Source organism: Nerophis ophidion, linkage group LG28 (genome assembly GCF_033978795.1).
Source record: "Nerophis ophidion isolate RoL-2023_Sa linkage group LG28, RoL_Noph_v1.0, whole genome shotgun sequence".
Taxonomy (NCBI): Eukaryota; Metazoa; Chordata; class Actinopteri; order Syngnathiformes; family Syngnathidae; genus Nerophis; species Nerophis ophidion.
Window position 1 is genome coordinate 13,389,884 of NC_084638.1, and position 26,084 is coordinate 13,415,967.

General features: G+C 39.9%; 2 protein-coding genes across 12 annotated transcripts in view; one reads left to right on the top strand and one right to left on the bottom strand.

The window, feature by feature from the left end:
• LOC133545573 (zinc finger protein OZF-like) overlaps positions 1-26,084 on the bottom strand; it is a 538,609-nt gene that overhangs the window by 290,936 nt on the left and 221,589 nt on the right. The window lies entirely within an intron of this gene.
• LOC133545580 (F-box-like/WD repeat-containing protein TBL1XR1) overlaps positions 1-26,084 on the top strand; it is a 110,915-nt gene that overhangs the window by 38,345 nt on the left and 46,486 nt on the right. For 6 of the 10 annotated variants that reach the window (XM_061891310.1, XM_061891309.1, XM_061891306.1 and 3 more), the window contains 4 exons: positions 10,229-10,316; positions 21,532-21,635; positions 21,918-22,063; positions 22,163-22,385. In XM_061891310.1, coding sequence (XP_061747294.1) covers positions 21,578-21,635; positions 21,918-22,063; positions 22,163-22,385 — 427 coding nt within the window. In that variant the 5' untranslated portion in view covers positions 10,229-10,316; positions 21,532-21,577. The remainder of the gene's footprint in view (positions 1-10,228; positions 10,317-21,531; positions 21,636-21,917; positions 22,064-22,162; positions 22,386-26,084) is intronic. The other 4 variants (XM_061891314.1, XM_061891311.1, XM_061891313.1 and 1 more) reach the window with 1 other exon arrangement.

The window sequence follows — 26,084 nt, forward strand, 5'->3', positions numbered from 1 at the left end:
CTGTTAAAAAACAAAAACAAAAGAGGCCCTGTAAAGTTTTCTTGAATTAAACAGACACCATATTTGGACAGAAATAGCCTGTATTCATCAAACAAGTGATCCTGCAACTATTGATGACACAGATTCTTCAGCTTCTCCTTCTGACAAACAAAATCTTCACGCTTTTTAGCTTGATGTTCCTTTTGTAAATGGATCAAATTAATTTAGGAAAAAGCTGAATACAAAGACAAACAGTATCAATCAAAAAAAAAAAAAGGGGGAATATAAAATGTTGAAACCTGGCACCTGCACTCATGTTGTTAATGAGCACATTTGGAAGGCGGTGAAGAGTCCCTATACATTTGTTTTTAAAAGAGCCAATCCAATTACATTGACGTAAAAGGAGTGTCATGTTGATGTCCATTTAACATGTGACAGAGAGCCTACAATTAATAGCCTAGTGGTGTTCAAAGCTGCGTCAAAAACACAGATGACTCCCTGCACACTAGATTGCGAAGTAAACGCCTTTCTGTTTATCGCTCTTTTTGCGATGACGTCAGAACGTGACGTCTCCGAGGTAATACAGCCGCCATTTCCATTTTCAACACATTACAAACACCGGGTCAGAGCTCTGTTATTTTCCGTTTTTCCGACTATTTTTTGGAACTTTGGAGACATCATGCCTCGTCGGTGTGTTGTCGGAGGGTGTAACAACACTAACAGGGAGGGATTCAAGTTGCACCACTGGCCCGAAGATGCGAAAGTGTCTGCCGCCAGACCCCCATTGAATGTGCCAGAGTGTCTCCTAATTTTACCGGCGATGACAGACATGGCACAGAGATGTATGGATAACTTGCAGATGCATTTGCAACGATAAATTCAACGAAATCACAAAGGTGAGTTTTGTTGATGTTGACTTATGTGCTAATCACACATATTTGGTTGCGGCGTGACTGCCAGCTAATCGAGGCTAACATGCTATTTACCGGCGGTGCTAAAGCAGACATGGCACAGAGATGTATGGATAACCTGCAGATGCATTTGCAACTATAAAGTCAACAAATTCACAAAGGTGAGTTTTGTTGATGTTGACTTCCACCTAATCGATGCTAACATGCTATGCTAATCAATGCTAACATGCTATTTACCGGCGGTGCTAAAGCAGACATGGTACAGAGATGTATGAATAACCTGCAGATGCATTTGCAACTATATTACGTTTCCTTCCACCCACATTTAATGCGAAAAAAAACACTTACCAATCAAAGGATTTAAGTTGCTCCAGTGTCACGAGATGCGAAAGTCCTGATCGTTTGGTCCGCACATTTTACCGGCGATGCTAATGCAGCTTTTTGGCCATGCTATGGCTATGAATAGCGTCAATAACTATTCGCTCATTAGCTTCAGTTTCTTCTTCAATACTTTCATACTCCAAACCATCCGTTTCAATACATGCATGATCTGTTGAATCGCTTAAGTCGCTGAAATCCGAGTCTGAATCCGAGCTAATTTCGCTATATCTTGCTGTGATATTCGCCGTTGTTTGTTTACATTGGCAGCACTGTATGACGTCACAGGGAAATGGATAGTGGCATCGCAAATAGCGAAAATCAAGCACTTTAAAGCTTTTTTTTAGGGATATTCGGGGACCGGTAAAATTTTGAAAAAAACTTCAAAAAATACAACAAGCCACTGGGAACTGATTTTTATTGTTTTTAACCCTTTTGAAATTGTGATAATGTTCCCCTTTAAAAACCTTTTTGGTTTGGATACTTGCGTGTGCCACAGAACTGTTCGAGGGCAGGATGCAAACAAATGTCTGGAAAGCATCACAGGCACAAAAACTTATGGACTTAGGAGATCTAGAGCCACCTCTTCAGCCCAATTTTGCCACCCTGCACAAAGCAAAACAAGAAAGGGATGATTTGGAATTAAGTGACAGAAATCCAATGGTTTTCCTTGCAGTTATTAAAATACAGTTCACCTCACAGCGGTAGCATCAGAGACATTGGACGGGACACGTTTTCCTGTCACTACTGGAGTCAAACACAAATGCATGTGTACAAGATCTTCATAAAGAAAACTCACCAGACATTATGTTTTGATGCAAGTGGATCAGTTGTAAGAAAACTAACATGGCCAAATGGCTCATCCGGCTATATTGTCGTGTATCAGGGTGTTCTGACACAGCACAGCAGTCTCCCAGTGGTGCAAAGGTTGTCAGAGAAACATGACGTTAATGCTATTGCACAATGGCTGACCGAATTAATTCGTGCAGGTGCATCTGTCCCAAAAGAAGTTGAGTGATTTTTCTCTGGCCGTTCTAGGAGCTCTTGTAAATTTATTTTCTCCTTATCCTGACCTGAAAAGTTATCAATGAAGCTTTAACGTTTGACTCGGTAAATAAGATGCAAAACCACCACCTTGTTTTGTCAAAAAAAAAAAAATAAGGATTAAATATTTTTTTGTAAGGTCATAAGTGAAGCTTCTTAAATCACTATCTGTGGAGCATGCAAAATATAGTAATTTCCGGACTATAAGCCGCTACTTTTTTCCCCTCGTTCTGGTTCCTGCGGCTTATACAACGGTGCGGCTTACGGCAACCAGGGGCGCGCACTACTGAGGATGCGCGAGACCGAGGCAGACATCTGGCGCCAGGTAACGAGAGCAAAACAAAGAGTAGGAGAGCGACAGATTGCGCGAAGGCAGTGTTCATGCAAACACCCTCAATATGGAAAACAAACAGAGAAGTGCATATGATGCTGCTTTTAAGTTAAAGGCAATAAATCTGGCTGTCAAAGAAGGAAATAGAGCTGCTGCACGTACCCTTGACATCAATAAATCAATGGTGAGACGTTGGAGACGGCAGCTTGAAGACTGCACTTTTACTGCCGTGTTACAGGCGAGCACTTTGTATTACTTTGCACCGTTGTATTATTTGTACTCTGCATGAACGCTGTTCGCCATGTCAAAGATGTGAAAGTTTGATTGAATGATTGAAAGATTTATTGTTAATAAATGGGACGCTTTGCATTCCCAAACTGTCATCTCTGTCCCGACAATCCCCTCCGTGGTAGCAGGAACCCCTATATACTACGGTAATTACACATCAAAACGCCTGCGGCTTATAGTCGGGTGCGGCTTATATATGGAGCAATCTGTATTTTCCCCTAAATCTAGCTGGTGCGGCTTATAGTTCAGAAAGTACGGTAACTATTACGTGTTATCACTAAGTGTTAAGTGAAGCCGAAGGTAATGATACTTCTGGTGTCTGGTGTTTTAATCAGATAGATGCAAGAAGTAGCCATAGAGCACAAAAGGGTGAAGAACAGGAAGAAGTGGATGCATGTGTTTGGATTCAGACTTAAGTTTGTGTTGTGGTTTGTGCAGCCCTTTGAGACACTAGTGATTTAGGGCTATATAAGTAAACATTGGTTGATTGATTGAAGTTCAACAGTGGGTAACTGAAATATGTGAGGAGAGCAGTTCACTGGCCATGAATAATGGGGATAACAATAACATTTACTTCCTCCCAGAGATTATTTCCCATATAACACTTGTATGTTACTTACCACTTTGGGCAGAAATAATGGTGCCACTGTTCCACAGCACCACAGTCGCTGAAAGTTCAGCCGCAGTTGTGAAGTTCTAAAATTTAAATCAAGTTATTTTCAAACATGATAACTTACCTATAAGGATGAATGGTTTAATTGCTCGTAGGGCTGGGCGATATGGCCTTTTTTTAATATCTCGATATTTTTAAGCCATGTCACGATACACAATATATATCTTGACGTTTTCCCTTAGCCTTGAATTAACACCTGATGCATATAATTACAGCAGTTTGATGATTATATGTGTCTACATTAAAACATTCTTCTTCATACTGCAGTAATAACTGGTCCTTTTCAACTTTCATGCAGAGAGGGAAACCACAATTAAGTCAATTTACCAAAACTACATTTATTAAAGGGGAACATTATCACAATTTCAAAAGGGTTAAAAACAATAAAAATCAGTTCCCAGTGGCTTCTTGTATTTTTTTTATTTTTTTTTTAAATTTTACCGGTCCCGTAATATCCCTAAATAAAGCTTTAAAGTGCCTTATTTTCGCTATCTTCGAAACCACTATCCATTTCCCTGTGACGTCATACAGGGCTGCCAATACAAACAACATGGCGGTTACCACAGCAAGATATAGCGACATTAGCTTGGATTCAGATTCGGATTTCAGCGGCTTAAACGATTCAACAGATTACGCATGTATTGAAACAGATGGTCGGAGTATGCAGGCAGATAGCGAAAACGAAATTGAAGAAGAAATTGAAGCTATTGAGCGAATAGCTATTGACGCTATTCGGCCATAGTGTGGGTGTACCTAATGAAGTGGCCCATAGCATGGCTGCCTTATTAGCATCGCCGGTAAAATGTGCGGACCAAACGATCAGGACTTTCGCATCTTGTGACACTGGAGCAACTTAAATCCATCGATTGGTAAGTGTTTGATTCGCATTAAATGTGGGTATCTAGTTTCAAATGTACATACAGCTAGCGTAAATAGCATGTTAGCATTGATTAGAATAGCATGTTAGCATTGATTAGCTGGCAGTCATGCCGTGACCAAATATGTCTGATTAGCACATAAGTCAACAACATCAACAAAACTCACCTTTGTGATGTTGTTGACTTAATCGTTGCAGGTTATCCATACATCTCTGTGCCATGTCTGAGTTAGCATCGCCGGTCAAATGTGAAGACACTTTGGTACATTCAATGGGGGTCTGGCGGCAGATTTCTTGCCAGTGGTGCAACTTGAATCCCTCCCTGTTAGTGTTGTTACACCCTCCGACAACACACCGACGAGGCATGATGTCTCCAAGGTTCCAAAAAATGGTCGAAAAAACGGAAAATAACAGAGCTGAGACCCGGTGTTTGTAATGTGAAAATTAAAATGGCGGGTGTGTTACCTCGGTGACGTCACGTTCTGACGTCATCGCTAAAGGACCGAAAAACAGAAAGGCGTTTAATCTGCCAAAATTCACCCATTTCGAGTTCGGAAATCCGTTAAAAGAATACATGGTCTTTTTTCTGCAACATCAAGGTATATATTGACGCTAGCATAGGTTTGGTGATAATGTTCCCCTTTAAACAGTTATTAAGCAGTGACACAAACATTCATGTCATTTCAAAACAAAGTGCAAGATTGTCAGAGACATTTTAAAACAAGCTATTAGTGCACTTGTGTACATGATGTCACTAAGATTACATATCAGAACAACACTAAATTAAAGTGCACTTTTTGTAAAGAACGCTACTACAATAGTTTAAAACAAATAAAGTGCATTTTTGTGCATGATGTCACACAAGATATTCCAATAACTGTCAAATAAAAATGAGCTGCATAATATGAAATCAAATGGTTAATGTCCTTCGCTATGTGGAAGGTTACTTCGGACATTATCTCCTTCTCTTGTTGACAAATTTTTTCATATGGTGTTGATCCGGAAATGGTTGCTTCGACATTTTGTGGGTATGGCACCGAACGGAGATGTTGACATGCAGAGTTTCAAGCACTGTTCATTCTCTCGCGGGTTAATTTTCAAATGATGCTAAAAATTAGCAGTAGGTGCTACTTTTTGTAGCAAGGCTTTTGCCGCATACGTGTTTGACATCTTCCCACTTGAAGCCAAACCACCACTAGACGATGGAGTCCTTGCTGTTTTTCTTGGGAATGAATTCTTCCTTCATTTGTTACCAGATTCGCAGCTTCTTTCTCTCGTATTGCCACTCACACCACTCCGCTGGCATCACAGCTAATGTTACCCATGCTGCTACCTCTTTGCTCCGCGAGGGCGTATGACGCGACAGTATGTGACATATGTAAGAAGATGTGCTTGTTTTAACTTTCTGTGAGAAGGAGATACAAGAAAGAGTGGAAAAAAAGCCTGTAGTGTAATGCCCGCAGCTATAAGCAACTGCGTGAGAACGTATACTCGAATATCACGATAGTAATTTTCTATATCGCACAGCATAGACCTAACCCTAATTGCTTGCCATCTTTCCTTCATCGAAGGAAACATTCAGATTAGTTCTGCTAAACAAAAATAAGATTCTGCCGTTGATCCTGCATTCACTGCAGAAGGGAAGAGACTAAAGGATACTTACCCCTGTAATGAGTCTGATGCTACCACAAACATATGCCCAACAGATCAAGTTGCCGTGGAAAACTGGAGAGGCCAAGAGGTTCCACCCAAAAAAGGAAAATGAGTTCTCTCCTGGTCTAGAATGGCTACATGCAGTTGCCGGCAAAAAAGTAAAGCTGCAGTTGATAAAAAATGGAAACCATCAGCAGCATAAAGTTGTTTAATCACAAGTCTTTGTGCGTAAACACTTGTGCATTTGATGCTTTTTGTCTGAGTTTGTCGCTGTTTCTGTGACTGTTTCTTCTGAAATTATTGTAAGTTGCCAAGAACACAGCAACCAGTTCCTTTAACTGATAAAAGCCATCTCCACACAGGGTGGGACCCATCAGGTCTACGTAGAGAGGGCAAGACTCTTAAAGAAAATATTTGAAGCTGTCCAACTAACATCTAGTACACTACAAATAGATGCACATTGCAACATACAGAGAACATTGCAAACTTTCCAAGTGCTTATTTGTCAAAACAATGTTCTTCACCGTATTGCACCCTAAGCAAACAAAGCAGAAGGACAGTTGCATTCATCTCTACATTGGTGTCCTCCAGACATGGCATTTCTCGTTTTGCAACTGCTGTGGAAGAAGGACTCAGCATTCCTGACTCGGACTGCCTCCGGCCAATCAGAGAAGGCGCCAAAATAAGAAATAGTATATGTGCAGGGGGGGTTACCCTCAATTACACTGTGAGAACTTATTTGGATTGACACTGACCTTTTGTAACCCTTGCTCGGTAACTCTAGCACATAGGGGTGTCCACCAGAGAGGATTTCCCTTGTGTGAATTCCTTTCAACATGATGCTCTAAGGTAGGGCTTGGCGATATATCGATATAAACGATGCTTGTCTCTGTGCGATATAAAAAATGAGTACATCGTAATATTCAATTATTTGTTCTCACACAGTTGCTTTTAGCTGCGGGCATTACATTACTGGCGTTTCTCACTCCTTCTCGTCTCTCCTTCTCAGAGACGTAAAACAAGCCCGCCTTCTTACATACGTCACATACTGTCGCGTGTGTAACGTCATACGCTGTCGCCGAGCAGAGCGGTAGCAGCATAGCTAACGTAAGCTGAGGCAGGTCGTGCAAACGGAGCGGAGCTTGTGACAATACAAGAGAGAGAAAGTACGAAACTGATAACAAATGGAGGAAGAACAATAGATGCCCAAAATAAAGAGCAGGGGGTCCATCATCTGGCAGTGGTTTGGCTTCAAGTGGGAAGCTATTCAGCGGACAACAGCAATATGCAAAGTATGCAGCTGAAGTGTCCTACAAAAAGGTAGCAACACTATTAATTTGTTCTTTCATTTAAAAAGTCACCCGTGAGAGAATGAAGAGTATTTAATAAATACAGTTTTGGTCAATTGACTTAGTTGTGATTTCCCTCTCTGCATGGAAGTTTAAAAGTAGCATATATTAATACAGTACAGTGTTTCCCACAGGTCAGGCATCTATTTGGGGTGGTGTGGTCGGGCGGCGGGGGGGTAGGTGGGCGGAGGTGGGATGAGAGGCAGCGGCGGCGGCGATGACTAAGAAGAATGCGGCGTTGGAATATAATTACAACACTTTATGTACATATTTATATACATATTTATATAATATTTACACATTTATATAATATTTAACTACAATCTCCATTCACGGACAGAGTCCCATTGCTTTTATGAGCGGTCAAGCAAGTCAAAATCCGAAAAAAAACAGAAAAAAAACATTTTTTTAAATATTTTTATTTTTGGCGGCCGCAATTCTTTCGTGGCGGGCCGCCACAAATAAATGAATGTTTGGGAAACCCTGTAGTATGAAGAAGAATGTTTTAATGTAGACACATAGAATCATCATCCTGCTGTAATTATATGCTTCAAGCGTTCATTCAAGGCCGATATGGCATAAAAATATTGTGATATTAATAAAAGCCAAAATCTCCCAGCCCTACTCTTAGGGACAGGCTTTCACATGAAGGGCAATTTTGATCCAGCGATCTCTTAGACATTAGGTATCTTACTGTTTATGAATGTTCTCAGGACTCAATCAATCGCAACTGAACTGTTTGGTTTGTCTAAGAATACTTTTTGCCTCTCTCATATTAGATCTGACCAATTTAAGTCTATGAGCACAAACTGATGAGGTCTATTCAGATGAGAGGCGAAATGTCCTCTAAGACAAGCCAAACAGTCCAGTTGCAATCTACTGAATGCCCTGAAATAAGTATCCTACTGCAAAAGAGTGTGTAGCATTAGCATCAGAATTACCGATCTGCCTTTATGTCATGTTGTACACACAGGCCCAGGTTTTTTATTTTTTATTTTATAGTTTTGTGTTTCCATTCATATTTGTTCTCCATTCATCTTTGAATGTTTAATTACTTGATGTTCTAATTTGCACAAATATTTTTGCATATTGATTTAATGCTTCAATGTTTGTATTTTTTATGCTGTAAAACATTTTGCACATTGAGTAAATACTACAATATTTATATTTTATATGCCTTCGAATATATGTATCTTCAAAAATATATTTTTGTTTTTCAGTTTTCTGAACAAGACAGATTTGGGAGTTTATCAAATTAAAACACAAGAATGTGTGAAAAATAGGGTCTTCCTTACCAATCATTTAAGTGGTGTCCTCAGTCCTTAATGAGTGTAAGATTCTGTGTATTATGGTGAGCCGTCTACAGTCGATACTTTGCTACTGCTTGACCCTTTTGGGGGTGCTGGAGCTTCCCCTAACTACACTCGGGCAGAAGGCGGAGTACACCCTGGACTAGGGATGCACCGATTAATCGGTAACCGAATATATTCGGCCGAATATGGCAAAAAAAGACACATTCGGCCTTCGGTGGAATGAGTTAAAAACAAGGCCGAATAGTGGCGTGTGCCGCAATTTTTTGACGCGGTGACGCAATCAACCAACGTGCAGTGACATGGTGACGTTGGGATATGTTGTGTACCTGTATAAGTGTATGAGGTTACAAGCACACACTTATTGAGGTTTAGTGGGTCCTCTGTTCACATTATTAGCCTGTTGTGTAGGCTACCTGTATAAGTGTAAGAGGTTACAAGCACACACTTAATTGAGATTTACTTAAGCCTTCTGTTTACATAATTAGCATATCTACTGTGGCTAAGCAGACTTTTGCCAAAAGGACAATAATTAATTTGTTGTGGGTTTATCCACTTTAATGCACTTTATTTTTTTTTGGAATGCATGTTTTGTTTGAAGGCCTAATAGAAATGAAAAACTGGGCTTTTTTTGAAAAGCAAAGGCTACTGGAATATTCAAAAAATGTCAATATTCAATAAAAAATTACTTTATTTGAAAAACATGTCTAAATATTTATTCTAGGCTATTTATGCAATATTAAAAAATTGTGAAAAACTGCATTCATTATTCGGTATTCAGCCTTCGGCCAAGCGTTTAAATTTTATTCGGCTTCGGCTTCGGCCACAAATTTTCATTTCGGTGCATCCCTACCCTGGACAGATCACCACCTAATCGACTATTACAAAAACTTTTGTCGTCTTATTGATTTTAAACCAATGAAATATGTCCCTGGACACAGAACTTTAACCAATGTATGACACCATAACTAATTGGTATTAGATTGATATCAACATTTATAGTATTAGCCAAATCCAATGTAAAATGGCAACAATAGAAGGATATGTGCGTATTATATTTTAACAGTAGTGTAGATAGAACACGTTACAATTGAAAGTAAGCAGATATTAACAGTAAATTAAAAAATAGATGAATAATCAATTTTTTAAATTGGAACATGACTTGTTCCTTCACTCTTTATTTTCACAGTTTTATGCATTTTTATGTATAGAATATAAAAATCTTAAATCGCAATTGCAATTTTGGAGAGAAAAATCGCTATTAGTTTTTTTTCTCCAAATCGTGCAGCCCCATTGTCCTGCTTTTTTGTCAAATGTATTGCCCGAAACAACCACTTAAAACATCTTTCATAACACCTCTTTACTGGATTGAACTGTTTTTTTCCACCTGGCTCTCCTCCCGCTCTGAATGCCTCGCTTTTTCATCCTCTTTTAGGTACACTGCCTGGGCTTGTGGAGGTGGATCACAACGCCAAATGTACACTGACTGGCCTGCACTTTAATGTGTACCTTATGGGAAATTGGTATGCCTCTATAACATTGGTTCTACTGTATACTGAAAAATAAGAATGCATGTACCGTTGCGCTCCTTGTTATATGTACCGAACCTATGGTTCCGTACTCAAAAGTCAGATTATGACTTCATGTACCGCTACACTTTTCATAACTACCGTGTGAGAAATCGACTTGCCTACTTGGTGAAACAGCAAAAATTTTCCACTGAAAAATCAGATTATGAATACATCCACCTTTACATCCTTAATATATAATGATGCTATAGCAAACACTGAATGTAGTGTGTTCATCTTATATGTTTATCTTAATTTACAACCTCAAACATAACAAATGACACACCTCCAATTGTATTTTTACATACATTGCACAATAATGCACTCAAACAATGAGCCTCCATGTCAGTAAAGGGACAGAGCAATAATGTCCCAGTTGAAAAGTAGAGTTTGTACCCAAAAAGGACTGTACTGTGTATTCTCATTGTCTTTAAAATATTGATTGTTGGATTGATCACTGCAATGTTGTGGCAAAACACAACTTGGTAGACATGCCTTATCCACTTGTGAAACGCAACAGTTAAACTAGGTGATATATCGATTTTATCGATCTATTCAAGTTTTTAGTTAAACACAAACATTTTTTAGTTTTTTTCTCCTCAATGTTTTTTGGCCCTCAAGAGCTTCCCTATGTCCCTTTATTTCCTTAGCAGCACTAGCAAAACATAGCTTATGCTAATGCTAACTAGAGGGACATGTTTGTTCCAAAGAAAGTATAAGTGTTGTCAGTACCATATTTTTGGGACTATAAGGCTCACTTAAAATCCTTTTTTCCCCCCTCAAAACTCGACCTTGTGCGCATAATATAAGGAATACGTTTTGTTGAGCTTACCCAGCTCGAAGCTATTTTATTTGGTACATGATGTAGTCATAAGTGTGACCAGTAGATGAGATAAGTGTATACTTCACTATGATGGCAATATGACATGTAAACAACACCAACATTTTACATGTTCCATTGAAAATATAGAACATTACACACGGCACTCAGAAATCCATCAAAATGTTTTAGTATGACTTTGGTAAGCTATGAAGCTGCACCGCTTGATGGATTGTACTGTGCTTCAACATACGAGTATTATTGTAGTGTGTGTATAAGGCGAGACATTTTATCTGGCGTTTTGTTTCACAATATTATGCTAAAGCAACTTTTCTTACCTTCTGGTACCTGCTGATCTGTATTTAGGATCTGCATACATCCTGAAAAATTGCGCGGATCCACCTTCGTAGTCCGTGACGACGCCGTAATCGATAAGCTTCATCTTTATCTCTATCATCTTGTTATGGTAAATTCATCCTCCGCTGTTGCCATTTTTAATATAAAGTAGTGTAAAGTTCTTACTTATTTCTGTCAGTAAACTTGCCATGAAAGTGCTATAACATACCGATATAGTGAGTTTGCATTATTCATACATAATCAATGCAACATTTTGATCTAAGAAGCACCATTACATGTTATGTTGACCACAAGGAAATGTTTTCAATTTAGAAAAAATAAATAATAGTATGACTCCTTTTATTGGGCCTTATAATCCAGTGTGCCTTGTATATGAAAAAAGATAAAAAATGGACCATTCATCGGCAGTGTGCCTCATAATTCGGTACGCCCTGTGGCTCGGAAAACATGGTACTTTGGTTTTGCAGCAACAGGCGCTGAACAAACGACAACCCCGTGCAAAGTCTAATTAGAAAATACAGCAGCACAACAAACTTATTCCAACATCTGAAACCGAAGCCTCCAGCCAAATGCGGGAAATGCAACTCTTTATGAGGCAAACAAAACCGTAAACAAAAACATAAGGCTAAAAATATTCTATTGTGGTAGAATAATTTATCCAAGATGTGTATGATGATACCATGTATGATGAAAAAGAAGCACAATGCACAGAGCGATCACTAAAGCCTTGGCTCTGCACACCGCCAAGATGTGTGAATGAAAAAGCCTCCGTTTATCCATTTACTGAACAAACTATAGTCCTCAATGTTTTACTTAATTATTTATTTGGATACAATGTATGATGCTACATTTTTATTTACAAAATTATTTTTTTCAAGACGGAAGTTTTAAATTTGATCTCAATATGAGCGATTATTATTTATTTGCCTGTACATTTCTGTTACCATTTCAATTTAATACAGAAGTATTGCTTCCAAGGGGAAGCTCTTAAGTTAGTTCTTTGAAAATTATTCAATATAAAGTACAATTTACAAAAGAACAACATTATCAAATTAGAATTTTGCTACAATTGATTGAGATTTTTATTAGTAGATTGCACAGTACAGTACATATTCCGTACAATTGACCACTAAATGGTAACACCCTAATAAGTTTTTCAACTTGTTTAAGTCCACGTTAATCAATTCATGGTATAAATATATACTATCAGCATAATACAGTCATCACACAAGTTAACCATCAGAGTATTTACATCGAATCATTTACATTATTTACAATCCGAGGGTTGAGATGTGAAAGGGCGTTGGGGCGGGGGGGTTAGGTTTGGTTGATATCAGCACATCAGTCATCAACAATTATATTATGTTAGAAATGGACATTGAAACAGTGTAGGTCTGACTTTGTAGGATATGTACAGAAAGCAGTGAACATAGTGAGCTCAGAAAGCATAAGAGCAAGTATATACATTTGATTATTTACATTTGATTAGGGGTTAGTGCATCTGCCTCACAATACGAAGGTCCTGAGTAGTCCTGAGTTCAATCCCAGGCTCGGGATCTTTCTGTGTGGAGTTTGCATGTTCTCCCCGTGACTGCGTGGGTTCCCCTCCGGGTACTCTGGCTTCCTCGCACCTCCAAAAACATGTACCTGGGGATAGGTTGATTGGCAACACTAAATTGGCCCTAGTGTGTGAATGTGAGTGTGAATGTTGTTTGTCTATCTGTGCTAGCCCTGTGATGAGGTGGCGACTTGTCCCCGGGTGTACCCCGCCTTCCGCCCGAATGCAGCTGAGACAGGCTCCAGCAACCCCCTGGGACCCCGAAGGGAATAAGCCATTGGGATCAAACTCTGGCCCGCCATGTAATTTAATTTGGCCCTTGAGGCAATATCAATTTAGCATTAGATCTGGCCCGCCGCTGAAACACCGCATTCACCGCTAATACTCATACTTGCCAACCCTCCTAATTTTCCCGATAGACTCCCGAAGTTCAGTGCCCCTCCTGAAAATCTCCCGGGGAAACCATTCTCCCAAATTTCTACCGATTTCCACCTGGACAACTATATTGGGGTGTGCATTTAAGGCACTGCCTTTAGCGTTCTCTACAACCTGTCGTCACGTCCGCTTTTCCTCCATACTAACAGCGTGTCACATAATATTTGTGGCTTTTACACACACACACACACGCACAAGTGAATGCAACACATACTTGGTCAACAGCCATACAGGTCACACTGAGGGTGGCCGTATAAACCACTTTAGCACTGTTACAAATATGCGCCACACTGTGAACCCACACCAAACAAGAATGACAAACACATTTCGGGTGAGCATCCGCACCGTAACACAACAGAACAAATACCCAGAAACCCTTGCAGCACTAACTCTTCCGGGAAACTTCCAGCAAACTGACCAATAATTAACTTTTTATTCATGCATTTTCTCTTGCTACTTCAAGGCTTGAATGTTTTGTTCATTCATTATTGTTATTTTATTTTCAAATGTATTATTAGCCTTTGGAAAAAATTTGATATTTACCTCAGAAAATTGCAAATAGAAAAAAAGACATAAAATTTGTATTTGAATTTTATTTGATATGCCATTAATATTCTTTTAATTATTATTATTATTATTATTATTTGAAACTGGATTTTGCACGTCACTAAAGTTATATTAAGCCTTGCTTGTTCAATATTTAAGTCTTCCACCATGAGCCAGAACCACTTTGGAGAAGTGGGTCGGAGTGAGGTGTGATCTGGGGTGGAGGTCTACAAGTAACCTGACTACCTTGTTCTGGGATGAGATGCAGTGTCATTTTTATCTACAGGTTTTTACAAAACACTTGCTTTAAATTATCTCTGTCATTTGTATTCCATGGTTTCCTCAAATGTGCTTTGTGGACTTGGCGAAGGCATTCGACCGTGTCCCTAGGGAAGTCCTGTGGGGAGTGCTCAGAGAGTATGGGGTATCGGACTGTCTTATTGTGGCGGTCCGCTCCCTGTACGATCAGTGCCAGAGCTTGGTCCGCATTGCCGTCAGTAAGTCGGACACGTTTCCAGTAAGGGTTGGACTCCGCCAAGGCTGTCCTTTGTCATCGATTCTGTTCATAACTTTTATGGACAGAATTTCTAGGCGCAGTCAAGGCGTTGAGGGGTTCCGGTTTGGTGACCGCAGGATTAGGTCTCTGCTTTTTGCAGATGATGTGGTCCTGATGGATTCATCTGACCGGGATCTTCAGCTCTCACTGGATCGGTTTGCAGCAGAGTGTAAAGCGACCGGAATGAGAATCAGCACCTCCAAGTCCAAGTCCATGGTTCTCGCCTGGAAAAGGGTGGAATGCCATCTCCGGGTTGGGGAGGAGACCCTGCCCCAAGTGGAGGAGTTCAACTACCTGGGAGTCTTGTTCACGAGGGAGGGAAGAGTGGATCGTGAGATCGACAGGCGGATCGGTGCGGCGTCTTCAGTAATGCGGACGTTGTACCGATCCGTTGTGGTGAAGAAGGAGCTGAGCCGGAAGGCAAAGCTCTCAATTTACCGGTCGATCTACATTCCCATCCTCACCTATGGTCATGAGCTTTGGGTCACGACGGAAAGGATAAGATCACGGGTACAAGCGGCCAAAATGAGTTTCCTCCTCTCCCTTAGATATAGGGTGAGACGCTCTGCCATCCGGGAGGAACTCAAAGTAAAGCCGCTGCTCCTCCACATCGAGAGGAGCCAGATGAGTTGGTTTGGGCATCTGGTCAGGATGCCACCCGAACGCCTCCCTAGGGAGGTGTTTAGGGCACGTCCAACTGGTAAGAGGCCACGGGGAATACCCAGGACACGTTGGGAAGACTATGTCTCCCAGCTGGCCTGGGAACGCCTCGGGATCCCCCGGGAAGAGCTAGACGAAGTGGCTGGGGTGAGGGAAGTCTGGGTTTCCCTGCTTTAGCTGTTGCCCCCGCGACCCGACCTCGGATAAGCGGAAGAGGATGGATGGATGGGTTTCTTAAAAAAAAAAGGAAAATAAATCTGGAAAAAATTATACATTGAATTTTTGGGGAAAAACTGAATTTTTTTTTAGGGCATGTAGCCCAAGCCTATGTAAAACACAAAATACAATATGTTGCAGGGTTTTAGATTCATTCAATGTTGGCTATTTCTGCTCATTGTGTATCATTGTTATAGTAGATCTAACCTACTTATCTTGATTGTCACATTCTTGCAATATGTGGGCAAGAAAACAAAAGACAATTAAACTTAAGCCCAGAGCAACGCGCTAGCATTGACATATCAACTGTAAATACTCTACGCATGCCCCCGTCTGTTTTACTAGAACTTTTGTTATTCGAGTCAAGCATGTAAGATGGCGTTATATGCCTCCCAAAATAGACTCTGGTTGTTTGCACTGTAAGTACGCAGGGCGCTTTCTGGTAATGTTTTGCAGCATCGATATACTCTTGTTGTGGATAGCGTGCTCCGTTGACCAAATTTATCACGGTACTGTTGAATGTGCTCAAAAAGTACTTCTGCACACACTGAAATATTTTGACCCCTTGCTTTTATAAATATCACTTATAAATAACACTACTTTTTATGTTTTGCGTTTCTTATCCCTTACTGATAATGCTTTAGTCTAAGCTAGTCTAAGGCTTTAACTAAGCTTCTATGGTTTAAAATAGTTGTTTGTACTGTAGCTCTTGTATAATTTATTTAAATAAAGTGTGTAACAAATTAAATCTATTATTTATTATTTCTGGCAGGTGTTGTGCATCCTACCTTGTTCAGCTGTCCTTGAATGTAAAAACACCCTGGTCTTGTATTCTGTATAGAACAATTACACTAAGTGGACGCAGCTTGTAGGTTCCTCAGACAGCAAAGTATACAAGTTTAAATTGGGGTATGTCATTTTTTTTGTGGAAAGACGTTAATGTTTCTTGTGGATGTTATGTTAGCATTTGAGTTAGCAAGCTGGCACCAATCAGTCTTGAGTTTATCCAAGGGCAGTTATTAATCATACTTTTTCGCTAATTTAAATGTAAAGGGGAATATTATTATAATTTCAAAAGGGTTAAAAACTATAAAAACCAGTTCCCAGTGGCTTGTTTTATTTTTCAAAGTTTTTTTCAAAATTTTACACCTCCCGGAATATCCCTAAAAAAAGCTTTAAAGTTCTTGATTTTTGCTATTTGCGATCCCACTGTCCATTTCCCTGTGACGTCATACAGGGCTGCCAATACAAACAACATGGCGGTTACCACAGCAAGATATAGCGACATTAGCTCGGATTCAGACTCGGATTTCAGCGGTTTAAGCGATTCAACAGATTACGCATGTATTGAAACAGATGGTCGGAGTGTGGAGGCAGATAGCGAAAACGAAATTGAAGAAGAAATTGAAGCTATTGAGCGAATAGCTATTGACGCTATTCGGCCATAGCACGGGTGTACCTAATGAAGTGGCCCATAGCAAGGCTGCCTTATTAGCATCGCCGCTAAAATGTGCGGACCAAACGATCAGGACTTTCGCATCTTTTGACACTGGAGCAACCTAAATCCGTCGGTAAGTGTTTGTTTTGCATTAAATGTGGGTATCTAGTTTCAAATGTACATACAGCTAGCGTAAATAGCTTGTTAGCATTGATTAGCATAGCATGTTAGCATCGATTAGCTGGCAGTCATGTCGTGACTAAATATGTCTGATTAGCACATAAGTCAACAACATCAACAAAACTCACCTTTGTGATTTTGTTGACTTAATGGTTGCAAATGCATCTGCAGGTTATCCATACATCTCTGTGCCATGTCTGTCTTAGCATCGCCGGTCAAATGTGCAGACACTGGCAAATTCAATGGGGGTCTGGCGGCAGATTTCTTGCCAGTGGTGCAACTTGAATCCTTCCCTGTTAGTTTTGTTACACCCTCCGACAACACACCGACGAGGCATGATGTCTCCAAGGTTCCAAAAAATAGTCGAAAAAACGTTAAATAACAGAGCTGAGACCCGGTGTTTGTAATGTTTTGAAAATTAAAATGGCGGGTGTATTACCTCGGTGACGTTACGTTCTGACGTCATCGCTAAAAGACCGATAAACAGAAAGGGATTTAATTTGCCAAAATTCACCCATTTAGAGTTCGGAAATCGGTTAAAAAAATATGTGTTCTTTTTTCTGCAACATCAAGGTATATATTGACGCTTGCATAGGTTTGGTGATAATGTTCCCCTTTAAACAGTAATACCCGCCGTCGGGAGTTTTACCCCGGTTATTAATACCGTTTATTAACACTGCACTTGTCTGTCTTTTGAGTTTAAAATGATCCCAAACTTTTGACCACTTCTGTTCTTTGGGTCGCTTTGTTTTTTTCCTCCCTCGTTGCTGTTTTCCTTTGAGCCTTTTTTTGTCCATCGCCATTCTACGCTTCTTGCCGCCACGCAGGCGCTCCTGTGCACTTTTTCCTTTACCATAATGTATTTCGATACTTTTAGGTACTTTTTGAAATAAAGGAGACCACAAAAAATCATCATTGGCTTTATTCTAACAAGAAATCTTACGATACATTAAACATTTGTTTCTTCTGTTTTGTTTGATCAGCCGTTTTACTGCTGTGTTACAGGCACCGTTTGAAAACAATTAAGGTATTTAAATAAACATTTACACAATCTTTCTGTGTAAACACATCGTTTCACAACGTATATCTCCGCGAACTGTAATACGGAAAATTATTTTCCCCCTAAAATTTAGTGGGTGTTCTTTATCAAGTCTGGAAATTACGGTACTTATTTGAAAGATTACTTTAAAGGATGCAGACTCAGGGTGGTAAAATTAAATTTTTAGATTCATTGTTAAACACATGCAGACGGGTGGTTTGTGAATGCTGGTGCTGCTTGTTTTGCCAGAATACCAGCTAGAATTTAAAAACATTGCAGCAAATGCTAATCCATCGTGTGGCGCTGCTTCAATTTCAAATCCTCTCCAGGGTTTCCTCTAGATTGCCACTGAATATGTGGTGGTGAGGACGTGGTGAATATGACATTGTATATGACATGATAATTTTGTAATTTTAATACAAGGAATTTGAGTTGTTGCACTGTGCTCTCGTTTTTCAATGCTATTTCAATTGTTGCTGCTTATTTAAAAGGTAACACAGGCTATATTTTATTCTGCTCTCCCTAAATGTTGCATTTTAGTTTGTCAAATATGTAAACAGGCCTTTGAGGTAGATGTGTAAAAAATAACTAGGTGTTTTGTTGATATTCTTCACACTTATAAAGAAAGTACATTAAAGTTACTAGAGGTGGGAATCTTTGAACACCTCATGATTCGATTACGATTCAGAAGCTAAGATTCGATTAAAAATTATTGATGCATTTGTATTTATATGGATTTATTTTCTACATTTCTTTTTGTTTCACTAAATAAGCGTTTATCACTTGAAACTTTAAAAAAACAGCACATTTGTAATAAGCAACAAGTTAGATTCATTCCCACATTCATTAAAATAATGAAAATGTGTGCAAAACTGGAACATGAAAACTTTATAATAAAAGAGGGGTTCGGATCTCACGGTGAGGTGGCTCGCTGCAGTCAGCCAAATTTTAGAACTGTCTGCATTACATTATTTAAAATTCATAAATCGATTATTGATGTTTACTAATCGATTGTGTATGAATTGCGATACATCTAAGAATTGTTAATTTCCCTCACCTCTAAATCCTACTAAAAGAAAAAAGATTTTGTGACAGTAACAAATATCGATGTAATCATTGTAGTATCGACTATATACGCTCTTGTACTTGGTATCATTACATTAGATGTCAGGTATAGATCCACCCATGGCATTTGTTAACATAGAGGAGCACTAGCTTGTTAGCTGTGAGTTATTGTATCCTCCGACAGAGTGTAGTGAAGCATGTTTAGCTATTCCTTTTCCTGCATGGATGATACTTGTGAGAAACTTTATTCGTTGCCATGGAGGCGTGGATAAGTCCTTTAAAAGTTGCTAAAACACTGCCGACTGCGGATGGATGTTAGCCGCTAGCTAGCTAGCCATGTTTTAAAGCACCTCTGTAGAGCAGCATTTCAGTATTATAACTTCAACTTTATAATTAGTTGGTAAGTCAAAATGCGTCTATTCTCCCTTTTCTGTCGACACACTGTTTCTGCTTGTTAGTACTGCGTGATTGTGCGCTGCCGAACATGCTCCTCTGGGTATAAAACCAGCATTGTCACAACGTGACGACAACGTGCCGTCATGCCGGTAACCGGTATTTTTCAAGGGTACCGCGGTACTTTACTTGTACTGATATACCGTACAACCCTAATATATTGTATTTTCCGGACTATATAGAGCACTAAATTTTCGAAGAAATTGTTATTTATTTATCAGCCGCTCCGGACTATAAACCCCAGATATACATTGTGAAATAACTTATTTCAAGAGAAAGATTTTGTAAGTGTTTGTTTACATACCTTACTTGTTTCCAAACAGTGTCTGGAACACGGGAGTAAAACAGAAAGTAAAAGCAGAAGTCATCGTCATGGACCCATTAGCTGCGGAAACTAGCTGTCAAATCAGCTAAACAGACACATATTGTGACATTTTAGTGAATTTACAAAACTGAAAAAATACAAAAGAAATGCCTTTGTAAGTTAATAATACTAACAAATACACTCGTTGGTGTGTTAGCATATTAGCTAATAGTAACATGGCGACTTGTCCAGGGTGTACCCCGCCTTACGCCCAATTGTAGCTGAGATAGACGCCAGCGGCCCCCGTGACCCCAAAAGGGAATAAGCGGTAGGAATTGGATGGATGGAAGCACACTAGCTTCTTTTCGTCACAATAACATACAAATGAGCATGAAAACACTCCTACAAACATCACAGAGGGCCGTTTAGTATTTAAGAATTGTTTCTGTTGAACTGTAATACCCCAAAAAATTGCTTAGAGGGGCGAATGAAGGGATCCGTAAGAGCAGAAATGTTATGGGCGGCTAGAAGACAGAATGCCACCTCTACTACCGGTTCAAAGTTCACGGCAATTCAGCACTGCAGCAACTGTAGTAAGCAAATTCATCCATAAGATGGTGCCATTGCAGAAACAATAACACCTATTCAGTGTCTATTTGCAATATGGCCGTCAGCGAAGGAAAATCCATGAATTAGCCGCAATGTTTTATAAGCCCCGGGGTTCAAAGCGTTGGAAATAAATTGATGTTTATAATCCGGAATACACGGTTTATGAACACACAAAGTGAATTCCAATTTCTCTGTTTTGGGGCTCGGTTGGTAGAGCGGCTGTGCCAGCAACCTGAGGGTTCCCGGTCCGATCCCCGGCTTCCGGCATCCTAGTCATGTCCTTGAGCAAGACCCTTGCTCCTCATGGGTCGTGGTTAGGGCCTTGCATGGCAGCACCCGCCATGAGTGTGTGAATGGGTGAATGTGAAAATAGTGGCAAAGCGCTTCGATACCTTGAAGGATATCAAAAGTGCTATAAAAGGATAACCCATTTACCATTTATCTTAGCTTTTTTTATGTTTCTGTAGGAATGTACAAATTATTTCCAGTTTTTGGTTAATGAGTGTAAACTGGTACCCTAACTAGGAGCATAATCTCAGTATATACCACCATCAATATGTGAATGTGGAGCGAATTAATGATGGGTTATCAGTGTCACACCCTTTGAGTCACTAGAAAAAAAGCACTATATACTCCATTTTCTACCGCTTATTCCCTTTTGGGGTCGCGGGGGGTGATGGTGCCTATCTCAGCTACAATCGGGCGGAAGGCAGCGTACACCCTGGTCAAGTCGCCACCTCATCGCAGGGCCAACACAGATAGCAAGACAACATTCACACACTAGGTCTAACTCAATATTATTATTATTCATTTGTTTTATATAATGTCATTCAATATGTATTTCTATAGTGGGTTGCCTCCACATCTACCATGAAGTCTTCTTTGTGTCCAGGGCAACTAAAGCAAAACTAATACTCTGATTTTCTTTTCCCAGGCTCCTATAGTGTGCTGACCAAATGGTTTAATGACCGGGACTAAAAATGAGCATAAGCAGTGATGAGGTTAATTTCCTGGTTTACAGATACCTGCAGGAGTCTGGTACGTTTTTTTTTAAGTACATTTACTAAGACTTTCTCCACAAAAACACAAACCATGTTGTATGCATTGGTCGTGCATGCAAACTTTGTAACTCAACTTTGACTTTTTAAAAAATGGTGATATTTAATTGTGCTTTTACCAGTTTGATTATGCATTTATTTTATTCATGAGCATAGTCTAAATTACAAAATCTGATTGTATCCATCCATGACTTTTCCCTCAAAATATGTTGTGTTTTTCTTAATTTCTACATTCACGACATACAAAATGTTTACCTTCCAGGCTTCTCACACTCAGCATTCACCTTTGGCATAGAGAGCCACATTAGCCAATCAAACATTAATGGAGCCCTGGTCCCCCCTGCTGCCCTCATCTCCATAATCCAGAAGGGTCTGCAGTACGTGGAGGCTGAAGTTAGCATCAACGAAGTCAGTCACCATCTTTTCAGTGTTTTTAGGACTCCATTGTTGGTCTATGGCAGTAGGCCTTAGTAACAATATGTATATCTTTGTTTTGTTTGTGTTTAGGATGGGACCTTATTTGATGGTCGTCCCATAGAGTCGCTGTCTCTAATAGATGCAGTGATGCCAGATGTTGTCCAAACTAGGCAGCAGGCCTACAGAGACAAGTTGGCCCAGCAGCAACAGCAGGCAGCAGCAAGCAGTGGCAGTGGCACTGGCCCCCAGGGAAGCACCAAAAACGGAGAAGGTGCACCCAATGGGGAGGAAAATGGATCCCATGCATTAGCCAGTAAGTGTCTTTATGGTTGTAAACAAGCTTCTTTTTTAAACACAGCTATGTTTTCTTGTTTGATGAGTTCGCCCTCGGTTTACCGTGACATAAGCCTGGGCTGATAACACATTTTGTTGGGGGGTAATTTTTCCTTCAAATTATTGCTGATAAACAATATTATTGTCAGCATTATTTTGAGACAAAATTAAAGGGGAACATTATCACCAAACCTATGCAAGCGTCAATATATACCTTGATGTTGCAGAAAAAAGACCATGTATTTTTTTAACCGATTTCCGAACTTTAAATGGGTGAATTTTGGCAAATTAAACGCCTTTCTGTTTATCGGTCTTTTCGCGATGACGTCAGAACGTGACGTCACCGAGGTAACACACCCGCCATATTCATTTGTACATTACAAACACCGGGTCTCAGCTCTGTTATTTAACGTTTTTTCAACCATTTTTTGGAACCTTGGAGACATCATGCCTGGTCGGTGTGTTGTCAGAGGGTGTAACAACACTAACAGGGAGGGATTCAAGTTGCACCACTGGCAAGAAATCTGCCGCCAGACCCCCATTGAATGTGCCAGAGTGTCTGCACATTTGACCGGCGATGCTAAGACAGACATGGCACAGAGATGTATGGATAACCTGCAGATGCATTTGCAACGATTAAATCAACGAAATCACGAAGTTGAGTTTTGTTGATGTTGTTGACTTATGTGCTAATCAGACATATTTGGTCACGACATGACTGCCAGCTAATCGATGCTAACATGCTATGCTAATCGATGCTAACATGCTATTTACGCTAGCTGTATGTACATTTGAAACTAGATACCCACATTTAATGCGAAACAAACACTTACCAAACGACGGATTTATGTTGCTCCAGTGTCACAAGATGCGAAAGTCCTGATCGTTCGGTCCGCACATTTTACCGGCGATGCTAATAAGGCAGCCTTGCTATGGGCCACTTCATTAGGTACACCCACGCTATGGCCGAATAGCGTCAATAGCTATTCGCTCAATAGCTTCAATTTCTTCTTCAATTTCGTTTTCGCTATCTGCCTCCATACTCCGACCATCTGTTTCAATACATGCGTAATCTGTTGAATCGCTTAAGCCGATGAAATCCGAGCCTGAATCCGAGCTAATGTTGCTATATCTTGCTGTGGTAACCGCCATGTTGTTTGTATTGGCAGCCCTGTATGACGTCACAGGGAAATGGACAGTGGTTTCGAAGATAGCGAAAATGGGGCACTTTAAAGCTTTATTTAGGGATATTCCGGGACCGGTAAAATTTTGAAAAAAACTTCAAAAAATACAACAAGCCACTGGGAACTGATTTTTGTTGTTTTTAACCCTTTTGAAATTGTGATAATGTTCCCCTTTAAGCACAAATGTAATGACAATTTATACCGTAGTTTCCGGACTATGGAGCGCACCGACTAAAATGGGGGAAAAAATCCATATGTTATCTGTACGCGGACTATAAACTGCATTTATATGTGTTGTGAAATGAGTTATTTACACAGATTTTGTAAATGTTTATTTGCATACTTTAATTGTTTCCAAAACGTGTCTGTAACACTGCAGCAAAACGGCTGATCAAACAAAACAGAAGTCATCTTTAGGGACTCACTAGTTCCGGAAGCTAGCTCTCCAATTAGTTAAACAGATGGCATAACTCCACGGTGACATCATGGTGAATTTACTGAAGAATTAATGAAACTGTAATTATACAAACATAATTCCATTGTAAGTTAATAATACTAACACATACACTTGTAAAAGTGTTAGCATTTTCGCTGATGCTAACGACGCTAGCTTCATTACATTACGATAGTATATACAAAGCACTCCTACAGACATCACACAATGGGCATTTAAGTTTGTAAGAATTGTTTTAGTTATATTGTAAAATTTACGAACGTTGCTTGGAGTGATGAATGAAGAAACCATATGAGTAAAAACGCTTAGAATACGGAATTATATTTGTACTTCCAGTTAAAAGCTTTAAACAGCATGAAACACTTACCTTTCATTTCGTGACTTAAATATTGACCAAGTATTAGTGATATTGTTATTGTAAGCACTAACGCAGACACACTTTTTATAGCAGCGCCGTCATCACCAGCTTGTGTGCCTATGTTGAGCTGTGAGCTGCTTTTTTGCCTTAGTGCTGGTGAAAGTTTATTGAAGATCCTAAATAATGCCTGTCTGGAATGAGGTGGCGACTTGTCCAGGTTGTACCCCGCCCTTTGCCCGAATGCAGCTGGAATAGGCTCCAGCACCCCCCGCGACCTCGAGAGGGTCACGTGGTAGAAAATGGAAGGATGGAAATAATGCCTTTCACCTTGAAAGTGGAAGGATGAGGACGTAATTTGACGAGTTGGTAGACTTTGGGGGCTTCACGGTGGAAGAGGGGTTAGTGCGTCTGCCTCACAATACGAAGTTCCTGCAGTCCTGGGTTCAAATCCAGGCTCGGGATCTTTCTGTGTGGAGTTTGCATGTTCTCCCCGTGAATGCGTGGGTTCCCTCCGGGTACTCCGGCTTCCTCCCACTTCCAAAGACATGCACCTGGGGATAGGTTGATTGGCAACACTAAATTGGCCCTAGTGTTTGAATGTGAGTGTGAATGTTGTCTGTCTATCTGTGTTGGCCCTGCGATGAGGTGGCGACTTGTCCAGGGTGTACCCCGCCTTCCGCCCGATTGTAGCTGAGATAGGCGCCAGCGCCCCCCGCGACCCCAAAAGGGAATAAGCGGTAGAAAATGGATGGATGGATGGTAGACTTTGACTGATAGTTTAGACTCGGAAATTGCAAGAAAGACACAAAAAGACGCTTGGTTTTATTAAACTCTTCTTTCATTGCGGGAATTGTGAGTCATTATTCATCCAAACAGAAATATAACAAGATTTTATCATTCGGCATCCTAATGACAGTATACGTTGTACAGTAAGTGATGTTTTATTATGTTTATTGACTCTCATAAAGTCTGCAGAGTAATAATCAGGGATGTTGTCGAAGAAAAAAGCAAAAGTCGTGGTGCGTTGTTTTTTTTTATGCATTGCGTATGCATAAAATGAGTAAAATACGTAAATATTCAACCTTATCATAAATGTGCCTGTTACTACATTACATATATACTTAAAGCAGGGGTAAGGAACCTATGGCTCTCGAACCAGATGTGGCTCTTTTGATGACCGCACCTGGCTCTCAGATAAATCTTAGCTGACGTTGCGTAACATGATAAGTAATTAATAATTCCGCTGTTAATCCCAGTGTTAAAAATAACGTTCAAAATATAAAACATTCTCATGCATTTTAATCCATCCATCCGTTTCTATCGCACCTGTTCAAGAAGTTGCATTAATGGTCAAAAGTACTTTATTTATTATTGGTTACCTTCAGAATAACAATGTTATTAAAAAGAATAAGAGATGCACGCATTTAGTTGTTGTAATCAGGGAAAGTCCAAATAAAAGAGGAGGCGTAGAATTCTCTTGTCAGAGCGTGGGACGATACTGTACAAGGGTACAGGTCCACATGTTTCTCATCATTGAGCTAAATTGTATCCAGTCTCTGTTTAATTCCTTGCTTCTTGTCTGCTTAATAGATGTCATCGGTGTTTGAACCTGACAGTAGTTTTCAGTGTTAAACATATTTCATGGCTCTCACGGAAATACATTTTAAAATAATCGGCTTTCAT